This window comes from Mauremys mutica, chromosome 6 (genome assembly GCF_020497125.1).
Source record: "Mauremys mutica isolate MM-2020 ecotype Southern chromosome 6, ASM2049712v1, whole genome shotgun sequence".
NCBI lineage: Eukaryota > Metazoa > Chordata > Testudines > Geoemydidae > Mauremys > Mauremys mutica.
Window position 1 is genome coordinate 27,184,608 of NC_059077.1, and position 17,683 is coordinate 27,202,290.

General features: G+C 41.0%; 1 protein-coding gene across 2 annotated transcripts in view; it reads right to left on the reverse strand.

Annotated features, from left to right (window-relative positions):
• Nucleotides 1-17,683, reverse strand: part of TTC33 (tetratricopeptide repeat domain 33) — an 86,616-nt gene that overhangs the window by 11,352 nt on the left and 57,581 nt on the right. For both annotated transcript variants that reach the window (XM_045021197.1, XM_045021196.1), the window contains exon 4: nucleotides 8,583-8,714. In XM_045021197.1, coding sequence (XP_044877132.1) covers nucleotides 8,583-8,714 — 132 coding nt within the window. The remainder of the gene's footprint in view (nucleotides 1-8,582; nucleotides 8,715-17,683) is intronic.

The following is a 17,683-nucleotide window of genomic DNA, read 5'->3' on the forward strand; positions in this document are numbered from 1 at the left end:
GTCCCTAGCCTCTGTTTGTCAGAGGGTGCAGATGGATGGGAGGAGAGAGATCACTTGATCATTACCTGTTAGGTTCACTCCCTCTGCGGCACCTGGCATTGGCCACTGTCGGCAGACAGGATACTGGGCTGGATAGACCTTTGGTCTGATCCAGTATGCCCATTCTTATGTTATGTTCTTACGAGCATGGGTGAACTGTGATTATTCAGAGGTTTATAATTTAGCCAAATTTGGGCAAATTTTCACAGGGAACAGCAAAAGGCACATCCTAGGCATCAAAGTAACCCTCCCCCTTGCCAAATGTCAAGGCCCTGTTCCAAAATATGAAGGTATTAAAGCTTCACAGAAAAATTTTTGTAAGAATTTTTTTAAGATGGGTAAAACTTTTTTTTCCTAATCTCTTTATCAGAAACAGATGAAACTTTTAAGAAAAATCAGCAGCTTGGGAAATTTCAGACCAAATGGTTAAAGTTTGCGGCTGTAAGTGACTGAAAACAGGGTCTTATAATGGGAAGTGTTGGGCAACTTTTGCCTGCGGGTGGCTTTACCAGGTCTACCGATAACAATCCTAAAATTATTTATAAAAGAACAGTTAGGGTTTTAGAAAACTGCAGGCATTTCTCATTTATAGATTTGGAAAATGGGAAAGCTCAGTGGGTAAGTGCAGTTACAGAATGAGTAAAAGTGAGTTTGGTGGGAGCACCTAAATGTAACTAAGACTTTCAAGAGAGGTCAAAGACTGGAGTAACAGAAGTGTAGCAGATTAGGATTCAGGTGTATTGGCAGAGTTTTGTGAGGAATGCTTCTTATGCCTGACTGTTATAACCTTTTACTTTTATGAGCACCAAATTCTTCCAAAGAAACATGATTTTTTTTATTATATATTTGCTCTAGAATTGATGGAAAATGGCCAAAGTTTAGCTCATTTGACAAGATATTAAAGTAAATTATACATTAAACAATTAAAACAAATCAATTTTGGTTCTGATTGGATAATCATCAACTTTCATATACTGAAGAACAGATTGAAAGTATTAACTATTTGCTATCTAACTTACTGTTTTGTTGCAAATGAATCAACTAATGGATTGGCAATGAAAGAATATTTTGTGCCATCAGTTTAAAGACTGAGTCACATTTCCTCTGTTCTTTCTTCTTACATCAAAGTGTCTGCACTGTTTCATTAAATTTTCACTGTACATCTCTCTTATTTTTGATGGATAATTTAACACTTGATAATCCTTATTACCTACGATATATTTTCCCATTTTCACTGTGCATGCTGCCAGAGAAAGCACAGATGTCCAAAGTGTATGTTTTTCTTGGTTGCAATTTTTGGCTACTTCCAATTAGAGGACATGCAGCTTTCTCAGACCCCAGGGTTCCTCTCTACCACTTTTGCCCCCCAAGTTGGCTTGGGAATAGCCACTTGGGATAGTATTATTGTCTCCCACGGAAAACCAATGGATTGGAAAAAGCTACAAACCAAGTCCATATTGTGGATGCAGAGAAAGTGTTGTCTTCTCCTCTTTGGTGAGACTATCAGAGGCATTAAAGTGACCATCTAACCATGCAAAGTCTGAAGTACGGAGTGCCTACTCTCTCGCCCCATCAATACTGGAAGCATGGCTAGTTAGCCTAAGTGCAGTGCTACCATTAGACTCCTGCTAGTTTAGCTCTAGCAGTCTAGTCCTAGCTTCACCTCAGCTCCACTTCCCCCAGCTTCTGGCCAAACACTCCCTTAATACTGTGCACTAGAATGACACTGTTGCTGGCTTTGTGGTTGGAGAAATATGCCTTAACAAGAAAAAATTGATTTCACACCAAAACCTGATGAATATACCAATATTTACAGAACACACAAAAATAAAGAACTACAAGCTGAATAATGTAAAGAAAAGCTCGATGCCAATTTTTTGGCTGAAACAAATATAAAATGTTTGCTCTGTTGCTGTAGTTGTGTTGGTCAGAATATGAGAGAGACAAGTAAGTGAGTTAATATATTGGACCAACTTCTGCTGGTCTAATAAAAAATATTACCTCACTTGCCTTGTCTCACAAAACTAAAACAAACAATTGTTAAAAGTTTAATTGCGTCTCTATTTTGTATTTGTGTTCTTAATAGAAAAGCAAGTGTCCACTTATGATTTTAATATTAATGGCAGAGTTATACTATTCCAACACTGCTCAAAACAGTATTTTACTTACTGCAAAATATTCTGCATACTGTGTCCTTCTTAGGAGAAAAGAATATTATAACAGTGTGATAAAACATAATGCCTTAATCCTACACAGAACTATAAAAATCAGTTTTGAGTTGTGATTTGTTTCCCTTAGGATGGCAGCAGCCTGGTCTGAAACATCACAGATTTGACTGCTTTACACTGGAACCACTAACTCAGAAGTTACATGGACTAATAAATGTCACACACTGTGTTGGCATTCCCACTGATTATCATATATTTGTATTTCTAATTAGCTAAATTTGGCAAATGACACAGGAATACAACTAAAATCTGGAAATGGTTTATGTCAGAATTTATAATAGAAACTTCCAATGTAATACAAGAGTTGGCTAGATAATAATATTGGGTATATCTGGCATATGCGCATTCTAGCAGAAATGCAACACTTTGCTCTTTGTTGATCTGCAAACCCCATTTTACCAAAGAGACATGATGCTCTATACCCAATTTCTCTACGAAGTAGTAACAGAAGAATGATATAGAGAGTTCTCATATTACCAAGACTTCATTACTTTTATTAAATATACTACAGAACATTTACTAGTATTCCGTGAACTATTATCAAATAATTACATAACTAACTATATTAATTTATTAATATATAAATAAATAAAGAACACTTAGTGTTGGTTTGTTTTATGTTTGTTCTCTTATTTGTCAATTTGCAAACGTCTATAACAGTGTCAGTTAGCAAAATTCTGCTTTACGCAGCTTTCTTATTTTTGTTTTACAAAAACCCAGAACCCATTTTGTTTTTCCTCATGAAAAGCTATTGTACTGATGAAGATCCTAAAGTGTAGGAAAAATTACTGTTTAATTTGTCTTTGGCAGTACAGTGAAATCAACCTTTAATGACCCACTTATAATGACTAAAGTGTAGTGAAGGATCCGAATTGTTTCCATGCATTTCAACAGATGAGAAGGCTACTTACTTTAACTGGAGGTTTTTCGAGATATGTGGGGTCCCTATCTGGATTTCAAGCATGGGTGCGCATGTGCGCCATGTGCCAGAGCTGTTCATAGTAGTGTCCATTGATCTGCACGCACATCATGCGTTGACTACGTGGTGCATCTAAGGCTTTAAGAGGCTGCACAGGTTGATGCCGCTCCAGTTCCTTCTTAGCAGGCAGTAGGAGAGCCCGAAGCAGTGAGGATGGAGGGCAGAACTGGAATCCAGATAGGGACCACATACCTCAATAAACCTCCAGTTACAGTAAGTAACCTTCTCTTCTTCGAGTGCTGGTCCCTATGTGGATTCCAAGTGTGGGAGAGTAGCAAGCAGTACTCAGGAAGGAGGCAGGTCTCTCGAGAGGACCAACTGCATAGGACTGCATGCCCAATGATGGCACCCATCACCGTGGAGGGAGCAACAGAATAATGCATGGAGAACGTGTGTATGGAGGACCAGGTCGCTGCCCAGCATATGTCCTGCCAAGGTACGTCTGCAAGGAAGGAGGATGTGGTAGCATGAGCCCATGTCGAATGGGCTGTGACCCTGAGTGGAAGTGTTGCTCCCGAGAGATCGTAGCATGTTTCAATGCAGTGGGAGATCCACTTGGAGAGGCGTTGAAAGGATATGGCAGAGCCTTGGCAACGTTCGGCGACAGCGATGAAGAGTCGCGGAGATGTGCGGAAGGCTCATGTTCAGTGGAGGTAAAAGGCCAGTGCCCATCAAACATCAAAGGAGTGGAAGGCATGTTCTAGGGAGGAGGTGTGGGGTTCAGAGTAGAAGACTGGGAGAGGTATACTATGGTTGAAGTGAAAGGAGGAAGCCATCTTGGGAAGGAATTTGGGGCGGAGGCGCAGGGAGACTTTATCTTTATGGAAGACTGTAAACGGGGGGGATCTACCATCACAGTCGCTAGCTCACTGACATGACGTGCTGAGGTGATGGCCACCAGGAAGATAACCTTCACGAGATGTGGGCAAGGAAACAGGTGGCAAGGGCTCAAAAAAAGGGTTGGTGAGTGCCGAGAGGATGAGATTGAGGTTCTGGGTGGGGACAGATGGGTTGTTTTACGGGAGGAAAAACATTGAGTCGTCCCTGGAGAAATCTGGAGGTCGTCAGATAAGTGAAGATGGAGAAGCCATCCATGGGAGGAAGGAAGGCACTGAGAGAGGCTACAAAAACGAGGAGTCCGATGGCACCTTAAAGACTAGCAGATTTATTTGGGCATAAGCTTTCATGGGTAAAAAACCCACTTCTTCAGATGCAGAGAGAGGCTAAATGAACTCAGCTAGAGCAATGCACCAGGCCCAAGTGGTGGAGATGAAGGAGGTAGTTTAGAAGTGTAGGAATGGAGATACAGTTGGTAGGAATGTTATTTCAGCTTGCCCAGGCTGAAAAGTGACACCATTTGGCAGAGCAGCAGGTGAAAATGGAGAGTTATCTGCTATTAGTGAGGATGCTGCGGATGGGTGTAGTGCAGGCTTGGTTTACACTGGATCCCCAACCAAATACCAAGCCCAATATTGGCGAGGCCAAAAGGGGGCTATAAGGATCACTGTGGCTCGATCCTTGCGTATTTTGCATAGGACCTGGGGAAGGACGGGGTTTGGGGGAAATGCACAGAGTAGATGTGCAGGCCAGGGAACGAGAAGGGCATTGCCTAGAGAGTCTGGGCCCAGGCCTCCTTGGGAACAGAACAGGGGTAGTTTGCTGTTCTGTGGTGTTGCAAAGAGATCGCAGTGAGGCATGCCCCATTGATAGAAGAGGGACTGGAGAGTGGGGTCATGGAGTTCTCACTCATGGTTGGCGTGGAAAGACATCAGTCTGCCAGAGAGTTGCTGGTGCCTGGGAGGTGTATGGCATGTAGCGTGATTTGGTGGTGGAGGCACCAATTCCACAGGTGGATGGCTTCCGCGCACAGAGAGGGGGATCGGGTGCCACCTTGTTTGTTTATATAGACAACTGCCATCATGTTTGAGAATACAAGGATGTGATAGGAGTGGAGGAAGTTTAGAAAGGCTTGGCAGGCCAGATGGACTGCTCGGAGCTCGAGGATGTTGATGTGCACCCGTGCTTCTTGCATGGACCAGAGACCCTGAGCTGTGTGGTTGTCAGGGTGGGTGCCCCAGCCAACTAAGGACGAGTCTGTGGTGAGGGTGGCGGTGGGTGTGGGGGTGTGAATGGCATGCCCACCACGACTGTGGAGGGGTTGTACCACCACGAGAGGAAGGTCAGTACGTGGATGGGAAGGACCAGCAGCTTGGTGAGGGAGTCTACCTGTGGATTATAGACTGTTCAGTGGCAATGTTGGAGGCTGTGCATATGGAGACAGACATGTGGTGTAATAGCAGTGCAAGACGCCATATGTCCTAGAAGGGGAGAAATCTAACGAAGAACCTAACTGGCTACGGACAAAAACCAGACAACTTCCTAACTAACCAAGCAAGGAAATGATATACAGTGAAAAAGGTTGAACGCAGTACTCTTAGGTGACTACGAGCATGGAGGGGCAGGGTTTCAACTCTGGCCATGTAGCGGTAAGAGGGAACTGGAACTGCGTCAACCTGCACAGCCTCTTAAAAGCCTCGGATACACCACATGGTCGACGCACGATGCGGGTCAATGGACAATACTATGAACTGTTCTGGCTCCAGTGCATGGCATGCATGCACATCCACGCTTGGAATCCACATGAGGATCAGCACTCGAAGGAGAGTGGTAAATAGTTTAGTCACCCAAGGATCTGTACTGGGACCAGTGCTGTTCAACATATTCATATGTGATCTGGGAAAAGGGTAAACAGTAAAGTGACAAAGTCTGCACATGATTCAAAATAGATACCGTAAATCCAAAACAGACTGTGAAAAGCTGTAAAGTCTGACCTCCTGCAGAACACAGGCTATATAATTTCACCGGTGAGTCAATGTGCCAGACTTTAGATATGCATGAGTTTGTAAGTAAAACATCTTCATCTTGTGATATCAAGACAATAGAAAATAGACACTGTTTATATGTAGTATACAGCTTTCAAATGTTATTTATGTCATATTTTTTCAAATACAGTAAAGGCACTAGTCCTCACTGATGCTTCTATTTAAAATAATAATAATAATAATAATTAAGTGATCCAGCCAAAAAAACAAACAAAAAAAGAAAACACTTCATATTAATTTCTCATAAATAACCAAAGAAATATCAGCCAAAACATTACACCTTTAATCATTCTCTCTTCAATAGGACTCTGAATTCCCTGTAAATGTATTATTCTTGGATCATCACATAGCTGCTCAACTCCATGTATTACAAACGATCAAATAAAATAAAGTAAATATTTTTTTATTTCAGAATCCATTATTAGTCATTTTACTGCTGGCCTTTTGCATTTGTTTTCATCAATAGTTCTGCTTGGTTGTGCTTTCAAATTAACACAGCCAGAAAACTGTGTACATAGATATGAATGTCACATATGTTTAATTATCACAAACATTCGTGTCTCACCCATATTGCTCTTTATTATAGGATAGCTGGTTTGAATGATATTTGAGATAGATATTATTAATTATAGCCACCGTTTTATTTGTAGTTCCAGTTCATTAGTCAATGCGTTCATGTGAGCTTTTCGTAGGAAACTGTTTTTTTATCTTTATAATTTGGTCCTGAGACACAATGATCAGAAGTCCTGCACTCTGCTACACTAGCCTTAACCATCCACTTGTTTACTTCTGTCATAAACATCTCCATACTTTCTTACATACTGACTGCTATGCGTGGCATGACTTCCCTGAACTAGTCCAGAAGACCATCACCCACTCCTCCTTCACAAGATCTACTTCTTCTGAAACACTAACAAGGAAAGGTAAGTTGAGGAGCAGCTGGGTATAACTGTTGTGTACCTACTCATTTATCAGTACTCTTATATACACACACACACACACACACACAAGTACGTATGTACAGTATGCATAAGGACAATGCAATTGCCCAGTAAAAGTGTTATTGCAACCTATATTTATTCATTTATTTTGTTAAAGAATTTTAAACCGTTTTTTAAAAAAATCAACAACATTAACTTGCAAGCTTTCAGCTCAATGCAATTGCATCTCTCTGTATATTTTATTTTACACAATGTATGAACCAGCAGGGCTGGAACCAGAGACTATGGGGATTTTGGGTGGCTGATGCCACCACATCATCACAGGAGGCTTAGATTGGGCTCCTACAGGAGGGCCCTGTAGGGCTGGGCTTAGCAGAAAGTACCACGCAGCAGGACCTGAGTGGCAGCGCCTCACAGACCATCGATTGGCCGGTACCAATACTTAAACCAGGAAGCATGGAAGAGAGCTGTCTGAGGAACACCACAGACTACTTGCCTCTCTCTGCTCCAGACCCTGCTTGCAACAGACCCTAAACTCTAGCTTCCGACCCTGGTTTGTCCTTGACTTCGCTATTTAATTGTTATCTGTAACCTGGTGCCCAGCCCTGATCTCCTGGTAACCTGACCCTGTCTGCCTCCTGACACCTGACTTTCAGTCTGCCCTTTGATCTTCCTTGGACTTTGGCCTACCGGTGACTTCACCTTACCTGCTTCCTAATCCCTGATTTTCCATCTGCCCACTTGCCTGTCTTGATCTCCTTGTACCTGATTTGGCTGGACTACCAACTCCTGCTCCAACCACTAGGTCTGACCACCAATGTCCCAGTCATAACACATAAGCACCCATCACACTTATCTCTGGGCACATGTACCTACATTTCTTAAACACAATGTAAAACTTATTATCAGTGCCAAACTAGGTATAATAGAGGGTTATAATATTTGATCCCCAAAATTAAGTATTCTAGTGGAGAAGACAACTCAATCTTGGTTTCATATAGATTTGCTAAATTCATAAACTTCTCCTTGCAGAAAAGAATAAGGTCTTGTTTAGATGATTATTTTAGCCACTGATGTAGCTGCAACGGTACAAACCCCTATTATAGACAAGCTGAGCCAATGTAGACCATGACTTGAACAGGTGCAGTGAACATTGATTTCAAATCATGGTAAACTGCACTGCATCGTGATAGGCAATAGAAATCTGTACTTGTGTAGTTAGATAAGTGTAACAATACTATTGGTTAAATCTCTCATGTGAATAAGATGAATGGCTTTGATCTGGCCAGGTCTTTCACAAACCCAACCATAATGTTATACAGGAAATGTTTGTTAAGAAACAAAGTAGGAGAGCTTACTGGAAATAAAAGGAACAATAATCCTTTGCCTTGTTTACATTCGAGTTTTATAAGGAAATTAAATTACTATGGCATTTTGGTATTTTTACTCTATCACGTGTGGTTCTGAATTCATGATTTGCATGTTCCATTCTTTGATAAGGCTGTTTTCTTACCAGTCCTATTTCTCCTAATCCAAGCTGAGCACGTCCCAAAGTCTGCCATGCCTCCCAAGAATGTGGATTTCTCTGGATGGCCATTTCTGCTGCATGCACTGCTGGGAACATCTCATGTAGAGCCATCAAGACCTATGAAAAAGTAGTTGGTGTAGGTTAGTCAGGGATATCCAAAAATCTCAAGCAGCTCACAGAAAATCACAAATAGCTAGCTTGTAACAGCCAGAGCCCTCTGCTACTGATTGTGCATAAGTATATTGGCTCTGGGGGATCTCCCAGTTGCACTGAGAGGAGCACAAACTGCCTGCTCTCTTTTTGGCCAACTTGTAGCAGGCGGCAGCACATCAGTAGCAGCACCTATGCTTCTCTAAGCACAGAGGCCTCTAGTCTGGTTAGCTCCTATGCATATCTACATATGAAATGGGCCACAAACTTGCCCAGTATACACATCAGTGGTAGATTTGACAACCAGCAACAACGTTTTGCGTGTTTAGCCTACACAATACTAACTTTCATCAAGAATACTCAGAATCTGACATGCTAGAAATGGGTTACTTTGCCTAGCTTTCATTCATGTTTCTATCATCTTTAAACAATTTCAGCTTCCTTACTTTCCCTACAAAGGGGATTGTTTTTTAGTTGTCTTGTAAAAACTAGACAGAATTGACTTATCGGACAGCCACTAATAATAAGAAGAATACTTAGTTCTTACAGAGCACTTTTCATTCATGGATCTCAAAGGGTATTACAAAAGCAAGTTAAATATCCCATTTCACAGGTGGGGAAACTGAGACACAGACAGGTCAAGGGACTTGCTCAATAGCAAAGTAATTTTTGAAATGCTAATCAGTGGCAGCACTAGGAGCAGAGTGGAAGTCTCCAGTCCTATCTACCAGTAAACCACAGTGATTCCATTAACTGTGTTTAAACTAGTAACATAATTACTTTAAATACATTAGAAGGAGAAAACATTAAAGATCAAACTCTGACACTAACTCGAAGTATTTTTCAAAAAAAATATTTTTTTATTAGAAGGCTAAAATATATCAAATACAAATACAGCAAACGAGTAACTTAAGTGTGGAAATAAACTTTACAAATCACAGATCACATAATAACAAATATATAATCTCCATTGTCATTAACAATGATAGTTATATTTGGAAGGTCTGGGCTTTGCACTATGCCTAGGAATGAAAATTCACCAATCTAAAAAAGCTGCATATGTTTTAAAATGCAGAGACCCTCCTATTCAGCAGCACAATCCACTTATTTTTCAAGTCCTCTGTGGAATTAATAATAATTGGAGATATACCAATCTCCTAGAACTGGAAGGGACCTTGAAAGGTCATCAAGTCCAGCCCCCTGCCTTCACTAGCAGGACCAAGTACTGATTTTTGCCCCAGATCCCTAAGTGGCCCCCTCAAGGATTGAACTCACAACCCTGGGTTTAGCAGGCCAATGCTCAAACCACTGAGCTATCCCTCCCCCACAACTGGCAGGTGCTATTGGTGTCATAAATAAATGGTGTCATAAATAAACAGATCAGGGTTAAGGTCTCTTTTACCTGGAAAGGGTTAACAAGCTCAGTAACCTGAGAAACACCTGACCAGAGGACCAATCAAGGGACAGGATTTCAAATCTCTGTGGAGGGAAGCCTTTGTCTGTGTTCTTTGTTGGATTGTTCGTTCTCTTTTTGGATCTAAGAGAGGCCAGACATGTCTCCAAGTTCTCCTGGAGTAGTTCCTACTATCCAATAGTGAGTATTAATTAGAAAGGCGGATTAGTCTTATAATTTGATTTCTACATTTGCAATTGTGTGTTTGCTGAAGGAAATTCTTTATTTCTGTTTGCTGTTACTTTGCTTTTACTGAGAAAGAAAGGAGGGGGGGATTCTCTCCAGAGATTAATAAGTTTAGACCCTGTGTATTGTTCCATTTTGGTATTACAGAGGCAGTTTACTTTCTTTTTATTCTTTAATAAATCTTTTCTGTTAAGGACTTGGTTGATCTTTCCTTGGGTGGATTCTCAGGGAAAGGGGAGGAGGGAGCATCCCTCTGTAGTTGGATCCCGGTATCTCTCCTAGGAAAAGGGAGGGGGGACGAAGCAGGGGGGAATGGTTTATTTCTCCTAGGTGTAAGAACTCCATGGATTTGGGGCTCTTGGGATCCCCAAGGATTTTGGGGAAGGACTGTGTCCCAATACACGTACATTATTGGGTGGTGGCAGCTTTTACCAGATCTAAACTAGGATTTAAGTTTAGAAGGATCCATGCAGGTCCCCACGTTGTGAACCCAACAGCTCCAAGTGGGGGTGAGACCTATGACAAATGGCAATAGACACCAGCATAAGATACTGACAATTACATTCCACTGAAATGATGGAAATGTCACAACTGATAATCATGTACAGGAAACTGTTTTCTCAGCAGCTGGCCCACAACTATGAAAATTACAGAATGATTGTGTCTTCGTATCAAAATGTAAAACCTATTTCTTGCACCTAGATGTCCCACAATAAATTAAACCAACAACAACACATATTGACTTGACTGTGGATGGAAGGGAAAAAAGATATAAAGATATTTTGACTGTTTAGTTTTATAACATGTAAAGTGTTCTGATAACACTATGATGAGCACAGTACAAGCACTAGATAGATAAGAAAGCTAATAATTCTGTACAAGAGAAACAAAACAAACACAGCATTCCAATGAACACTTTAAATCAAAGCTGCTGGTGTTTTTTAGTGTGACTACCCTATGGTACAATTTAGAAATCTGGGTTCAGTTTAATTCCACTTGATAATCTTTGAAGAGAGTTTAATGGGTGGCTGGTATTCTTTTGAGAAATGCATGATTTAATGCCTTTTTTCCATTTCTTTTTCATATTAGTTGTCAGCAGACCTGCTTTTTGAGGAAAGCCTGCAAAATATTCCACTACTTTTCCAAAACCTTCAGATTATTTATAATTTTGTATGCACTAGTCCTCCTCCCTCCATTTACAATCGATTTGTAAACAGAACCATCCAATAATTAATAGTTGGCTGGTGTTCAGATTTCCAGTTTAAAAAGTGATCATTTTGTTAGCTGCCCAAACTGCAGCATTAACAAATTTGTCTTAATATTCATCTCTTGATATGTCTGTTGTTACAAGAGTATAGTACAAATCTGAGGAAACACTGGCCAGGGCACTTTTAGGAGCCTAATATGGCATTCAATGCCTCCTGCCAATATTTTTCCAGTGTAAGATAACTCCAAAATGTATCTCCGAGTGTTTTCTCATGTAGCTGATATTATTGGCAGTTTGGAGATGTCCTTTCCTAAAAGTAAACTCTTAGAGATATAATACATATGTTTTAACATCATTTTTTCTACTTTGTTTTTTACTGAGCTATACATTTTCTAATATGGGGAAAATTCTTCCATTCTGATCTCCCCTACAATGAGCATGTGCATAAAGTTAAGCATGTGCTTAAGTGTTTTCCTGAATCAGGGCCCTGCCCATTAAGGCTCTTTAGTGCAGCAAGGTGCAGTGCCTGACTTGAATGGGCTTCATGTACTTATAGTTAGGCATCTGCTTAAGTACCTGGCTGAACTGGGGTATGTGTATTTTGTGCAGCAAACCAATGTTCTTTCAAAGTCCTTTAAGGCTTAAGCCCTTGAAGAGAGTTTTAATTAAATTTAGAATGTATAATAAATGCTATTAAAATCAACTCTTCAATTTAGAGAGAGGTTTTCAAAAAGAGATGCCTAATTTCTGCCTGCAAAACAGATACCAGTGTACACCCACATGTGTATTTTTTGGCACAATTTATATATAATGTTTTTAATTGCTCTGAGCAGGAGCTGAGAATGTATACAAAAGAACAAAATGCTTATCAAACTGCTTAAGTCTCAGATAATTTTTAAACTAGGAGACTCACAATACAGATGACTCTCCTTCCTTCCTGTCTTCAAACAGAAATATCAGCACCAAACTGACTTGCTTTAGCATTTTGGCTTGATTTAGATTAATCTACCTGTGACTTTTCTGCTTTAACAAATAACATTTTAATAGTGACTTCTGCAGGGACTAGCAAAGAGGAATTCATGTAAACAGAATGAAATTTTGATCATATTACTACTTATAAATTGAGGTAGCAGAACCTGATTTTACTAAAAGCAGCAAAGAATCCTGTGGCACCTTATAGACTAACAGACGTTTTGCAGCATGAGCTTTCGTGGGTGAATACCCACTTCTTCAGATGCATCTGAAGAAGTGGGTATTCACCCACGAAAGCTCATGCTGCAAAACGTCTGTTAGTCTATAAGGTGCCACAGGATTCTTTGCTGCTTTTACAGATCCAGACTAACACGGCTACCCCTCTGATACCTGATTTTACTAGATCAGTAAATACACTGTAACAGTGAATAAAAATGAAATATGTACTATGAAGCTTTTGTTCTGCTCAGATTAGCATCATACTATCAAGACAGAATCTACCATATTTCTAAATCCATTTTCAAGATTACATGCCCAGGAAATGCTGTAGCATTTATATACATTTGAATGGTGCACCGAATGCTCTAAAACCTAGTGACTGAGTTTTATGTGAATGTAAGAGGAGCTGTTCAAAACTTACTTTCAAGTGCAGTTCTATCCTGACAAATGAATTTGTAAAAACACTACTGCGCGGTGCTATATTTATTGCATTTTACTAATTTTACTAATTTTCACATCCCAGTTTGCAAATGAAAATATTTTACTTCTAATTGCCAGTCCCTCAAACATACCCTAAAATAGATTTCTTTCCAGGTCATGGCATCTCCTTTTCGATGACTCATGACCAATTTAAACAAAACATGGCTAAAAGTAAACCCATATCTACCTTCCCAAACCCTCCTACTTCCTCCTTTCTCTAGTAGTGACATAACCACCACCCTTACTGTCACCCAGGTACTATCTTTGAATCTTCCCTCTGTCTTGCCCCACCCAAATCCAGCCCATATTCATATCTTGCCACCCTCTCCTTACAAACACTTCTAAGATTGAGGCCTTTTCATCCTGACCAAGCCAGTCTTGATTACAGCCAGAGGTGAAAGTAAGCCAGTGCGCCGTACCAGGGCAGTCCAGCTTCCCCAAGCGGCAATTTAAAGGGCCTGGGGCTCCCAGCAGTGTCTGGAGCCCCAGGCCCTTTAAATTGCCGGCATAGCCCTGCTGCTGGAGCTCTGGAGTAGTGGCAGGGCTCCGGGGGTTATTTAAAGGTCCGGGGCTCCCGCTGCCTCTACTGCCCTGGGCCCTTTAAATAGCCGTTGGAGCCCCACTGCCACTACCCCAGGGTTCCGGAGGCTATTTAAAGGGCTGGGACGAAGCAGGGGAGTCCTGGGCCCTTTAAATAGCCCCCAGAGCCCTGCTGTAGCAGACGCAGCCGGGGGCTCCGGCAGCAGTTTAAAGGGCCCGGGGCGGTAGCGGCGGCCAAGCCCTGGGCCCTTTAAACTGCTGCCGGAGACCCCGGCTGCTGCTGCTACCCCAGTGGGGGAGGGGGAGCACTTACCAGTACAGGGCGGGCCGGGGCTGGCTCTGACCCCCTATCCCCGCCCCTTCTACTTGAGGCCCCGCCCCTTCTGGGGGCCGGGGCCAGAGCCAGCCCCAACCCAGCCCCGTACCGGTAAGTCTCTATTTCTACTTTCACCCCTGATTATAGCAATCCCCTCTACTTCCTTGACACCCAATAACTCCAGCCAGTCAATTCAAAATGTCACTCCCACTGAATCCTTCCATGCACTTCCTTACTGATCTGCTCTTGTGTTTTACTGAGTTGCTCTTGCCTCCTTTGCTCCATCACATCAGCCTTGATAGCTCATTTGTCTGCTTCTCTCACATGCATGAACCTGCTCTCTTCCACCCCTTACACCTGGAATGCCTTACTGTACTGGTCTGTAAGGCAATAGTTTTTCTCATTCATATCACTCTTCATAACCAACTTCTATTGCAATGCTGACAGGAATTTGCCTATTGGTAATGGCTAGGCAGACAGCGAGAGATGGACGGCTGATATTTATTTTTTTTAAAGTCTCTCGAGCTATACCTATAGGGCCTTATCCAGAACCCACTGAAGTTGATGAAAAACTTCTACAGACTTCAATGGGCCCTGAACCAGGCCCATAGGTGGTCTATCAAAATACTATTTATTATTACTATTACCCTTATTCTCCTTCCCCCTTTCCTTTTACTTTTAAACTCACTTTGTGTGTCTTTCCTAAGGGCTTATCTACACTTGGAAATGTACCATGACTGCTATTCAGGAATAATTATTCTGAAATAGCCATTTCAATATAAACCCACCTGTGGATACTCACTCCAGAATAAGAGGGCCTTTTTCCAAGTTAGTTTATTCACTTCCAAAGTGGATTAATTTAGACTGTAGTCTCTTTTAGGCAGGGACCGTGTCTTGCTGTTAGTTGTACTGTACTAAGCACAATGGGGCCCTTAACCCTGATTGGGCCCTTTGGGAACTATCACAGCACAAATACAAACAAGTTGAAATAATCATCACCACCAGTTAAAAAGCTTCTGCAGATTTCACATTATGCTTTCAGTGATACCTGTGCTACCCCTATGTGTGTCCGAGTTATGTCCTCATAGACACTGGTATAGCCTTTGGCAAATGGAAAAGAAATTAATCTTTCATACTTCTACCAGTCACTTGAAACTAGGGGAAACAATTATCAGGAACAAACCAGGGCTTTTAAAAAAACAACCACAAACTGGAATAAATTGGATTATGCAGTTTTAGTATGTCTCTTTGAAATCCCATTTACGCTAAAGAAAAATTGGTTCCATTACACCTTCTTTCAACAGGGCATTGTGGGTTGAAAAGTAGTAGTTTTAAATGGTTGGACAATGAATAATTTTATTTTAAAAAATCACTAAAAATATTTAAGAGAGACAAAGTAGGTGAGGTGATATCTTTTATGGGATCAACGTCTGTTGGTGGAAGGTACAAGCTTTTGAGATACACAAAGCTCTTCTTCAGATCTGGGGAAGAAAGCAGTGTCTCTGAGCTAAACACAAGTTGGGACAGATTGTTAAGCAGCATTAGTATAACATGCTGGATGTGGTCACTTGAAATGAAGTAGGCAATTGGGGGTTAGATTGTTATCTACAACAACACTGCAAATAACAGGCAAAACAAGAAATGGTAGGCCAGATTTCACTGTTTCTCTTACTGCCAACACAGGGGTGTGGCTCCTACTATTTAGTTATAAGAACGGCCATACTGGGTCAGACCAAAGGTCCATCTAGCTCAGTATTCTGTCTTCCGACAGTGGCCAATGACAGGTTTCCTAGAGGGAATGAACAGAACATGTAATCATCAAGTGATTCATCCCCTGTCACCCATTCCCAGCTTCTGGCAAACAGAGGTTAGGGACACCATCCCTGCCCATCCTGGATGATAGCCATTGATGGACCTATCCTCCATGAATGTATCTAGTTCTTTATTGAACCCTGTTAGTCTTGGCCTTCACAACATCTTCTGGCAAGGAGTTCCACAGGTTAACTGTGCGTTGTGTGAAAAAAATACTTCCTTTTGTTTGTTTTAAATCTGTTGCCTATTAATTTCATATGGGGAGCCCTAGTTCTTGTGTTATGAGAAGGAGTAAATAACACTTCCTTATTTACTTTCTCCACATCAGTCATGATTTTAGAGACTTCTTATCATATTCCCTCTTAGTCATTTTTTTTCCAAGCTGAAAAGTCCCAATCCTATTAATCTCTCCTCATATGGCAGTTGTTCCATACCCCTATTAATTTTTGTTGCCCTTTTCTGAACCTTTTCCAATTCCCATATATCTTTTTTGCGATGGGGTGACCACATCTGCACGCAGTATTCAGAATGTGAGCAATTAGATATAGGTGTTGTTGCACATACCTTAGGGGACACCATGATCAAGACCAAGCAAAAATGATGAAAATTATTAACCATGGCTATTTTATCATTAAAGAAAGGAAAACGTTAAACAAAACAGAACAAATGATCAAACACAAATGATAAACTGGTTACTTCCATTACAATCTCTTCCGTATGCCTCTCTGTGGAGACCTATTAACAGAGATTATACCCTTGAGAGTGAACCGCTTCTGGGGGCTGCTTTTATCTTAGTAAACAAAAGTATATTATTTCACAAAATTATTGTGAATTCAGTTTTAGCACCTTATAGGTAATAATTGGAGATATACCAATCTCCTAGAACTGGAAGGGACCTCGAAAGGTCATCGAGTCCAGCCCCCTGCCTTCACTAGCAGGACCAATTTTTGCCAGATCCCTAAGTGGCCTCCTCAAGGATTGAACTCACAACCTTGGGTTTAGCAGGCCAATGCTCAAACCACTGAGCTATCCCTCCCCCTAATTATCTAATTATTAGATAATTAAAACCGTTTATGTATGTCCAAGATAATTTAAGGAGCAGTGAAGCCTATCTAGTTATTAATAATAACCTAATCAATTCATAGCTGGGCAAAATAAGAATCTTAACTAAATCCTATGAAATCAAAGATATTTAAATTAGTTACTTAGAAGCAGCTGTGTTAAAACAGGCTAATTATGAATATTAAGAATCCTAAATCCAATTATATCCCACTATTTCTCTATTTAGCATTATTTAGCCCTGTCTCCTCTCCAGGAATACATGGCCTATCCACATGGTGATTAACGGGGCAAATTGTTAGTCTTTTAAGTTACAGTATTTCAATATTCCAACAAAATCATTACAAGAGTTTTAATTCTAATCCTTTGGTGGTGTTTTAGTTAGCTCCCTCTCACCAATCCATGCAGAAGTCTTGGGGAGGTTTTCCTTAGGTTAGTTTCTTCTTGAGTCTTCTCAGTTTTTCTTATTTGTCTGTTGCAGCTTGCTTATGGAGTGCTGTACTGTGTTTGAGCGCTGTACTGTGTTTGAGCAGGGCAGCCAAGGATGTGTGAAGTCTGCTCACTTCAGAGTTTTTATATCCTTCTTCCTATTTTCATGAAATGATAGGAAAATGCACCCCTCTGAGGGTTGTTTAGATTCAAAGCTGGTGGCTGTCACCCTTTCATTGGCTTCATGCCCTTGGGGTTGAGTT